The sequence below is a fragment of the Corvus cornix genome, chromosome 17 (assembly GCF_000738735.6).
Source record: "Corvus cornix cornix isolate S_Up_H32 chromosome 17, ASM73873v5, whole genome shotgun sequence".
In the NCBI taxonomy this organism is placed as follows: Eukaryota; Metazoa; Chordata; class Aves; order Passeriformes; family Corvidae; genus Corvus; species Corvus cornix.
The window spans coordinates 1,557,707-1,568,544 of record NC_046346.1 but is presented as its reverse complement, the minus strand read 5'-3'; the positions used below and the strand labels follow the sequence as shown (position 1 = coordinate 1,568,544).

The following is a 10,838-nucleotide window of genomic DNA, read 5'->3' as shown; positions in this document are numbered from 1 at the left end:
GTTCACTGACTTCTCTTCTAGAGTAAAGCTGGGTTCTGTAACTCCAGGCAACTGGACATATGTGTATATTCCAGTAAATCTTACCATGAGTTGCAACCTCAAGCAAACAACACCAGCCACACAATTGTCATGTATCCCCAACTCCTGCCCTCAGTGGCTCCGGAGAAGGAAATTGCTTGGATTTGCTTTGGACCTCAGAGGACAAACTGGGACCACAAGAATTTAATGTTTAAGAAATACAGTGAAATGAGATGGGTGGAGAGAAGTTTGAGAGAACCTTCCTTGTTCTTTATATGTACTTTATCTTTTAAGAAAATAAACATCCAGTTTTTCTAAGTAGCTAAATACTAGGAATTGTCCAGATTTCTTTTTGGAGTGAAACTTGCCTTCGTGTCTGATCTCATCATGGCCTTCTCTGGGCTTTTCCGGTACTGCTTCCAAGGCAAACCCCCAGAGGTACTTGTGTGCAGCAACCCGTGCCAGTTGCAATCCTGTAATGCTCTATTCACTTTCACCTCTGTGAAGGAATGCATTCTGCTTGTTCCACCATAAACGTGCTTTATGTTTGCATCTCCCAAGTCATCTCTGCTAACACTGCAGCCATCGGAAGCCTGTCTCTCCTTTCTGCTGAGCGAGTTACCTGACTCAGGCAGAATGGACCTCTGTGGTTTGGCTTCCCAGGCTTCAGAAACCCCTTGAAAGCAGTTTGCTCACTGTTAACGAACGCCCCCCCAACAATCACTAGGCCATAATTCCTGTTTACAGAGATAAGTCTTTATTGGAGCTATTGGAAGCAAATGGGACATGGTTCCGGTTTTATATACAGAGAAGTCTGTAGCATTGGGTTACAACCAGTGGAAATGACCCGAGATTACAGTGCAGATCGTGTTGTGTACAGTCAGTAACAGTGGCTGGCATACAAACCACAGCACAGAAGCCAAATGAAGCCAAGTGTACAGGGTACAGCAGCACGGGAGGAAGCAACTGAAGGTACAAAGAGCGTTCCCTTTACATTTGCAGGCTTTTTTGGCTAGTGAGCAGATAGAGCTCAATTTAAAATTCACTGTGCAGTTATTTTTCTTCCCACTCAACTGCTACCAAATTAAGAAAATTCGAAATGTTCAAATTACATTTTTAGTGCTATAAATAGCCATGGTTGTTGCCAAATTACTTTATTTGAAATTGGTTTATTTATAGTTGGGAATAGTTCAGTCATCATTGTTCTCTACTGATTACAAATTGGGAGAAAACTGAAGTATTTTGAAAGTAGTCTGTAATTAGACCACAAGGATCTCTTGTACTTCATTTGGAAGTTTAATTCTGGGTAACTTCTTTTGAGAGAGATTTATTGCAAAGAAAGATGGAATTGTCCACCATATTACTCATTTGTGGAATTCGTTCATAGTATTTAAGGTTTAGATAGTTTAAAGGTCATACTTCTTTTTATTCAATGCCATATCCAATCTTAGTTTAAAAATAAACACTCCATCCTCTGTGGATAAATAAATCCATCTCTTGGCTGCAGGTCAGACCTCTACTGGTGAAAGAGATTTAGAAAAATAGACCTTTTCTTTAACGTTTAATATGCTGACTCACAAAGGAAGAGTGAAATTCATTCAAGTCTAGAAACAAATACAGTACAAGTGATTTATAGAATTGCGTTCCTTCCCTCTACTAATTTGCTGAGCATGAAACACTGCCCCAAAGCACTGCCTCTGTCTTTTCCTTATCTTGGAGAGGTAATTATCATCAGAAAAGTCACATCATACTGCACTGCCAGATTTCCTATCAGAAGGGCTCTCCCTCCCGAGGAGTCTTTGCTTAGGAATTCTTTAGACGCATGGATGGATGTTGTTTGGGTTACACAAAGGTGTTATTTCAGCCCAAATTAGCAGCAATTTAAATTGATTGGACTGATGGTGATTTTTGGTGGGTGGAAATTCAACCATTTAAAAAAAGCCTATGAGTTGGCCTTGGAAAACACCAGCCTTTCCTCAAAATCTCCACTTCTGAAACTGCTTGCCATCAATGCCCTTCTCAGCAAGGGGCTGGTACATGTGGCAGTACAGGTTTCATGCTCAACTTTGTCACTAAGAACTGGACAGGACTTTAAAAAGCATACAGCCCACTGGGACTTGCTCTGCTGTAGTACTTCAGTGCTTTGGAGAGCCCCACCCCCAGCAGTGTTGCTCTCTGAGAAGTGCAAGTGTCCCAGCCTGGCTCTGGGGCAGCTGGAGGACGGGTGACATTCCGGAGCAGAAGCAGTAGTTAAGCACCAGTTACTGGCCCCTGCAGAGGCTCAAGAGAACAGAATTGCTTCGTAGAGAGCTGGTCGGCCTAAAAAGCTTAGTCAGTTTGATCAATAAATATTGACTTAGGGTTAGGATGAGAAATAAGACACTGCACCTTGGAACTGGAAGACAGAGTCAACTTCCTCCTTTTTCTGTCCAAAAGAAGACTGGTTCCAAAACATTTGTCCTTAAGGACCTCTGCAGTGCCTGACAGATAATTCATTATGCATGTATGAATGTACCTGTCCCCTTCTGCAGGGAGGAATAAATGTATGACTGGACAAAGCTTAGATGCTTTTTTCTGTGATTTTTTTAACCATCTGCTCTGTGTCATGTTGTCCCTGAAGTCATGGTTACCCACTCCTAAATTATTCAGCATTGCCCAGAGAATGGCTCTGTAGTTGAATATGCTCTCTGCAGTACAGCCTCCCTTTTCTTCCAGTGTATGCATATTTCCATGCAATAGATGTTATTAGAAAACTGCACTGTCTTTATCCTGTTATTTTGAGCAGGGAAACAGTGATATGAATTTAAAAACACAGGAAAGAATCTGTACTGCAAATCAGAATTTTTAAAATTCTTAGGATCACTAACTTTTCAAAAGCTGTACTGCTCTGAATGCCGTTCTCTAGCCCATCATTATTCTCCTTTGAGCAGAATGACCTTCCATCTGCTTAGAAACAGTTCTTTGTGAAAATAATGACAGAAGAATAAATACTGTCTCTCCTACCCTGACTTTGTTACTTTACAGGACACCCTTACAGGACTCACATTCTGTTGGGAGTGCAACAATACACACATTTCGGTATGCATAGGTCATTAAATTGTAGCAGTGCCAGCAGTAAAGCTAAACTTGCCAAGATGTCCTGTTCCTCTTAATTAAGCTTGATTTATGTGTGCCTGTTGACTTAAGATGCAGTTAGTGTCCACTGCTGAGATGATGCAGTACCCTGAGTAACTTTTTATTGATTACGCTTATGCAAGCTTGTGCTTTTGCAAGAATACAGAAATGAAGCTCAAAGAAAATAACGAAGTACATCAGGTTGTTTCCATGGAATACTGTTAATCTATTCATAGCAGCTTTGAAGTATGAAGTTAAAACTTACCTTCTGCTCTACTCCCTTGAAACAGATGAGTGCTATGATTAACTCCCCTTTTGCTTAAAAAATAGAAGTGGATAGAATGTCAAAATACACTTCGCTGGTAAGATGAACCTACTTTGTCATAACAAGTTACACCAATATTGGTGACCTGAAATGTGTACATTACACAGGTCATTGTGGGAGCAGTATCTACTTCCCCTTGTTGCCATGCTCCTCGGTGTAAAGGCAGCTTGTCTAGAATACTGTGGGCATTGCAGAAATAACTAACTAGTATTCCTTCTGAGGAAATTACTATTATTCCTTTCCCTCCCAAAATTCTTTTGCATGCTCTGTCTACCACCTGGAACTGTCTCCCAGTTTTGGGTAGGGCTGCATCAGGAAACAAATTTGGCCATTGGATTTCTCACGTTCCTCCTCTGGAAAACCTGCAATCCTGGACTTGTTTACTGAACACAAAAAAGAAATTAATCTCCTGTAGCAACATCATTAGCAGCTTTTAGCCTTCAGTATGGCTACCTTAAACCTCTTACCTAATTTCTCACTAACTATTGGAAAAGCAATTCCATCTCCCCCTGCTCATAGTACACAAGGCTGCTGGCTTTTCCCAGCACACATAAACCTCCTGGTTTTACCACAGACTCTCTTAATGGACTTCGAAAAGGCAGTGCAACTTTCCCTCCAACTTCCTATCCATGGTGCTCTACCTCTAAAACTGAGAAGGACATTCTACTTCCATTGTTACCTTTTCTCTCTCTCTCCCCTCAGTGCATTCTACCAGGATTAGACACGTTCAGAAATCTGTTCAAGCTGATGCTGCACTACACCTCATGAACTGCAAAGCAGCATAAGACAACTGGTGCTGCTAGATCCTGGTAAGAGGTATGAATGAGGCTTTAGTTTAATTAATTAAAAATTAACTGCAGCTCTTACTCATTCCAACTCTCTTATATTAACCAATGAAGGATAGCCAGTTACATTCAATTAATGCCTTCTAAAATTGTTATTTGTTCTACTAGAGATAACAGTCCAGAGGTTTTCACAAACATGTAGTTCTGGCTGGTGAGAAAACATTTTGAAGTTGTTTACTTACACAGCATGGAAGAGACTGCAGCTTTAATTATCTTACTGCCCCAAACTTTTGAAGTTAGAAATTAGATAAATTCAGTCTCAGATAAATTCAGTCTCTACAGTTAAAATTTTTATATGCTCTTTACATTCTTACAACTCTCACTTACTGGTGGATTTTTAATTAAATAAGGAAGAGTACTCTCCCCCTGAGAAGGCTTCAGTCTGTACAAGTGTCTCTATAGACTAGGCTTGATGGGTTCTTTTCAAGTACACTTAACTACTAAACTACCTGTGGTACAGTATATATGACCTTAAATTGTAGAGTTAAGGCACCAAATACAAGATAAAACAACATCCAGAATAAGAGATATGCTTTAGAACTGCACATCTCCACACACCACTTTTGGACATTCAGCTCCTCATAAATGTCAAGGTAAACAATGTTGTCTGAATGTTTCATGCAATCTCAGGAACTGGAGAAAAAAACCCACTTTACTGAATTTAAACCTTACTGTCTGATGAACTTTACTCTTACCTAACTCACAGTAAAGCACTGCCTTGCCTACACAGCATCAGACAGGTCTGGCAGGAAGAGCCCCGTTTCTCCTGGGAAACCCCAGAGAGGAGTAGACAGAGGAACAGGCAGATGTGTCCTACTTGTGCTTTTGTATTACGTCACATATCAGTTACAAACAACAAGCGAATCAGTCCCATTTCTATGAGCAGAAAAAGGAAGCACCAGAATACCTGGACATAAATAGGTATGGATTCAGATGACACAAATAAAGCTAAGGAGACATAACTCTGGGGTTAAGTAATAAAACAGTTTAGTGATGACAATTCTTTTAATGCCAAATACTTAACCACTAACTTAAATGGTTTATGTTCAAAAGAAAGTGCATGTGAAACTGCTGCCGTGGTCCATAGGCACAGGACTTCAGTGCTGGGTTTCTCTGGTGAAGTGCTCTAAAATGACTTCGGCAGAATTTCCACTTCCAGTGGAATGAAACCAACGAGCTGTTAGACAAGCTGTCTCCTGTACTAAGACAGTGGATTCAGCTGCACTGTCTCTTTGCTTTGCTTTAAACAAGTCAATAAAATATCTCATTTTTCACTGGGTTATTCAGCAGGAAGCCCAAGAGGGTCTGTGTGCTGAACATTTGAGCTGAGTTACTGTATTTTGAGACAGAACAGCCATTCCTAACAGAGCTCCTCAGTGTGCACAGCACAGAGCTCATTTTCATTCTTTTGATGCCAGAGATGGGAGGTCTTAGTCAGCTTCATGACTGAGAACAACAATCTGAATTTCACGTATACACATCTCATCATGTATCCAAAGGAATCCACAGCAGCAGAGCTCCTGTGCTGTTTCCCAGAGCCACCGGAAACAGGAGCTGTTTTTGTAAGCTGCTTTGTGACTTGGAACTCAGTGAGGCTGAGACATAGTTTTCCCTTCATTAAGTAACAGGCAACTGTCTTAGAGAGAATTTAGCTAAAGGCAAGAAGTTCTAATACCAAGTGAGCATATCTTGGCACACCAAGCACAAGAGGCAGAAGGAAACTTGCAATTTTGTCTGAGTAAAGACTGAAATACTGTCTTGTTTATACCGATCTGGAGGGATATTCAGCAATCCCACCTCTAGACTGGCTCAGAAGTACAGATGCATAATTACAAATGAAGCAAGGAACTTTATTTCAGGGAGTTGGTGGCAGAAAAGACAGGGACTGCCAGGCTTACTCTCCAAGGGACATTCCCAGGACTGGATCAGAGATGGTATGTTAAAGCTACTCACATTTATTGCTGTCTTGGAGATAAAGAAGTGACAAGGGAATGATGTCCCATAGCTGAACAGCCAACAAACAGGACATTTTTTTCCTAGACTACTTGAAAAATCTTCGTGCCCCTCCTCCTGCATTTTCTACATCCTAATAATCTGAGGAACTTGTTGTCAGGGAAATTATTCTCAATAGCTCAATGAAAGCAAAAGCCTCAAATAATTTTAGATTTGTGCACTTTTCCCCAATTAAGTTCTTTCAGGGGCTTGAGGGTACAGTCTTTTATTAAGACACACTTTAAATCTTTTTTTCCTACCAGAAGGCAAGTGTTTTCAAAGAAAGAATCCTTGTCTCCAGAGATCAGAGATACTGGAGCAGTTTTCAGATCTTTGTTAATGAGTAGAAATAGTCCTCTGGCATATGAATAAGTTGAAATATTTGTAGGAAAACTAGTTTCTCTGAAGTGCTTCACAGTCTGATTAAAAGTTTTTAAGAATTTAGACACTTATATGTAACAATTTCATAATTTGAGAGAATCAGTTACTTACTGGGATACTAGAAGATGATCAGAAAAGGCAGGGCAGGAGGACAGAATTCACAGAAGCAAAGGTATTAGCAGTGAAAATCGTGGCAGCAGCATTTACAGCACATTAAGTGAGGAGCCATGACAATTGCCGAATCATCTAATTAGCTCACACTGGCTACACGACAGCAAATTAGACAGATTAGGAACCACCTACCCAGGTACTAAATTGCCTTTGTGAGGGTTGGATTATGCACTGTGTCCAACAGAAATTGCTTGGGCAACCGAGGCCTTGTGTTACACATTCCCTTCAGGAGCATAGGCTGGCCTCCCTCCATCCAACTGGCGTAACGCCCAGGAATAAGGTCACGGTGTTCCAGCTCCTGAATATGTGCTTAAGGAAGACAGCAAGCACTGGCAGAGAGAGAACACGATGGCAGGAAGCACCGTATATCATGCTTTGAGCTAGCCAAGCCGTCCAAACCAGCCTGGTTACTCTAAACCCTTCTCTAGGTAGAGCATGCCTGGAGGAATCTCATGTGGCTGGCAAAGTAGGACTGAAGCAGACCCCTAAAGCTCACAGATGTTATTCCAAAGTCAATGGTAATGCCATTCATTTCCAGTATAGAGAACACATTAAACAGGTCAATTCTTTATTGTAAATCTCTGGCTTTTAATCCTTTAAGTGCCAGACACCATCTCCCAAAATACACATGATCATCTGGTTAGCTAAAACTAGCATTAAGGTGGGTAGTGTATAGGCAGAGACTTTCCCATGTCTCCTATTTATAGATGTACTAATTGAAAGGAACTTTTTCAGAATTCTTTCCATGAACCAGAAATTCAAACTGTAAAATACCATTTCTACTTCACGGAAAAGATACTACAGAATTGGTAACAGTACTGGCAGCTGCACAGAGCATACGGAACCAGGTTTACATGTTTGGCTCTTGGGTACATGCAGAAATACAAAGCTCAGCTGTAACACAGACCTCCAACCTCACAGAAAAGGCAATTCAGACCAAGCTCCTGTGAGGAGGCTTTTAAAAGGAAACCTACAAGTATTATGCAGAAGAAATGAGTTTCTAGTTCTGCCTTAGCAAAACAGTGCTTGCCACAACATTGATGAAGCAGATGTTACCCAAATTACTCATCAGATAATAGCCTGATACTAGGCTAAAACCTACTGATAGAATTGGCTGCTCTCTCGAACACCAGTACATCAGGCACTTCAGAGCCTACTCTGTGACCCTTCAATACATGGGGCTATTTTGCTCAAGTTCCACATCAATGAGAGGGGTTCCCAGGCAATTTTGTACCTTAGGGTCTTACCTCTGATTCCAAGTGGCTGCAGAACCCAGGATTTAGGAGTCTTAAGTACGGAAAATGGTTCTCTCGTACTGAAAAGGGAAGCAGTAAAGGCAAGGGGCCATCTCACACATAAGTACTGCAATGCTATACTGCATTACAAACAGCAGGGTATTAGACAAATCTAGAGAAAAAAGATCCAACGAAGTTGAGAATTTAAAAAAAACAGCAGGAGAGTGGAAAGCTTAGGATTTTAAGAGTTAAAAGAGCGATGACAGAAAAATACCGAAATTCACAGTTAAAGCAATTCTGATGGAAAGAAATACAGATGGATTAAGCTGCCAAGCACAGTCCACAAAGAAGCAGATCAAATGAGAGTCAGCAAGATGTTTTTTAGCAGTCCTTGATGTGGACAGCGCTTGTCAGGCTGACAGCAGTTAAGCTTAGGAAAGGAATATTCAGGAGAAGTTCATTATAATGCACCTTAATGCATATAAAATCCAATCTGAAGGAGCAGAGCAGCCTGCTGCTCCAGGATCAGCACTGCTGGGCCTGCCAGGCTCAAAAAAGGACTGAACTGTAGGTGAGCTGCAGATCCAGCCCTGAGTTTGCACCTTGAAGATAACAGCAGATGGAAACCTGCCCCCTGAACAGCAAGGACGTTCTGATTGCTCATCAGTTGTCCTGCAAATATCATGGAAGGATTATGTGCTTCCAGGGCCAGCCCCTGGAACAGTTCCTCAGTTCATTTCCCAGGGGCAAGTTCCTGCTCACAGGAGCAAAGCTGACACTATTGAACAACTCTTTTTCTCTTACCAGCCTATGAATTATATCCAGAAATATCCTAAAGAATGGATAACCTATACATGCAGTTACTTAGTGAATTTGATGATTCAATATTAAAATCAAATATGGTTTATATTTGCTGTTAATATTTTGATGCAGACCTTGGGCTTGATACACCACTACATATTCTGTACCAAGTGGTTTTCTGCTTGACACCAGTGTCAACTGTTACCAGTTAGGGGTTGTTCATGTTTTCATCTCTGAATTGAGACCCTAAAATGCTAATACATCATCATCAGCTTGCTCCCTTTTGCTTTTTTGTTTTTTAACTATTTTTATATAAAAAGAGTTGTTTCCAGCAACTTCAAGTACTGCAAGTACTGCACTTCTGGAGTACTGTACTATGCAACTTTGCATAACGCAAGGTTTAAAAGACAAATAAAAAAATAGTATTTTAAAACTACACATATCATGTGCACCAATAGGTCATAATCCAAACCCATTTTAATTTAAGTAAAATATCGCTAAAACATTTACTACAGAACTGAAAACAATTATTTATGGATGGCTGTATCCTAATTTCCAGCTGTAGAAAACCACAGCTAAGCAAATGATTCACGCAGAGATAAATCCCTGCCTGCCTGCCCTCCTGTCCTGCACTGCACCCACAGGAGGGAAGCAAACCTGGCTGCTTCCTGAATTAATCTGGCTTAATGTAATTTGATCTCTGCAGATTTTAACTGCTATATCATCAAAGTTGCTCATTCCTCGTTTGGAGTTTAGCTTTAATAGTTTAGGGAAATAATTTCTCTCGTTATTAGTGTTACCCATCCCACATAGCCAGAACCAAGGTGTGGCATTCAGAGCAGGCCATGGCCTGGCTTTGGTACCTACCCAAGTGTATCCACAGGGATGCAAGGAATGCAGTGCCTGACACAGCAGTTATCAACTTAGCTTTTTATGCTACACAGATGAAAAATATTTGAAGGAGAACAGTCTGTTGATAAAACCAAACAATTTCTTAAGTGTTAGGTGATATTTTCTTTTTTAACTGAAACTGGAGTATTTGAATTGGCCTTGAGAAACACAAACTTGGGATTCAGACCTCTTTAAACACTTGAGTTAACAAGACATAATAAAAACGTGCCATATACAAGATTGTCACAGGTATATGAGATTTTTAGAAAAAAAGCAATAAAAATATTCTTTAAGCTGAAAATAAAATCTCTTACCTTTTATATCACGATCTCAGCTTACAGTCACTACATTTCTGCTTATTTTATACAAGTGCATATGGCTATGAAGGTCCGGAGAGAATGAGAATAAAGTGGAATTAACCTGCTGAAAACTGCTTAGAAGTCTTAAGCTGCAACATATAGATGTTCCAATACCATTTAAAAAAACATTCACCTTTCAGTTATTGCTGATTGACAATCTCAAAATATCAACATACAAATATTAAAGAGGGAAAAAAATCAGTAAATTTAGAGCAGCAAAGTATTTTGAGCTGGATATTTCCCAAATACTGTGTTTTCTTATCATTTGGTGATGATTTTAAGAGACACAAAAGCAATCCACTTGATTTTCAAGTTCAGGCCTACATTTTTGTGCCTCATATCAGTGATGTGGGGAAGAGAGAGAGAGAATACATCATTCAGTTACATTTTGGAAAAAATATGCTATTTTTTTTCTTCTGCCATTTTGCTACATTTCATGTCTGCTGACATGCACAATGGTACAAAGCACTGCTGCTTCGGGAGTGACCATTGCACGGCTCTGTAGCAACTTTTATAGGAAACATGCAAATACAGCATAGTATTAAAATTCTGAAGGACTTCAATAGTGAAAGTAAAGGCAGATTTCACTGCTTGAAGCAGCACTCGACCCGGGTTGTGCCTTGGTTTGGTGTTTGGATTTCCCCCCTCAACACACCAGTCCTTCCCCTTCTAGTGTAAAGAAATAACCAGGAGTATATACACATCT

General features: G+C 40.3%; 1 protein-coding gene across 2 annotated transcripts in view; it reads right to left on the bottom strand.

Annotated features, from left to right (window-relative positions):
* Window positions 1-752: 752 nt before the first annotated feature.
* LOC104688381 (spermatid perinuclear RNA binding protein) overlaps window positions 753-10,838 on the bottom strand; it is a 60,015-nt gene continuing 49,929 nt past the window's right edge. The window contains exons 18-19 of one of the 2 annotated variants that reach the window (XM_039561640.1): window positions 10,088-10,152; window positions 753-8,161 (exon numbers count right to left, since the gene is read on the bottom strand). In XM_039561640.1, coding sequence (XP_039417574.1) covers window positions 10,130-10,152 — 23 coding nt within the window. In that variant the 3' untranslated portion in view covers window positions 753-8,161; window positions 10,088-10,129. Of the gene's footprint in view, window positions 10,153-10,838 lie in introns of both variants that reach the window. The other variant, XM_039561639.1, reaches the window with a different exon arrangement.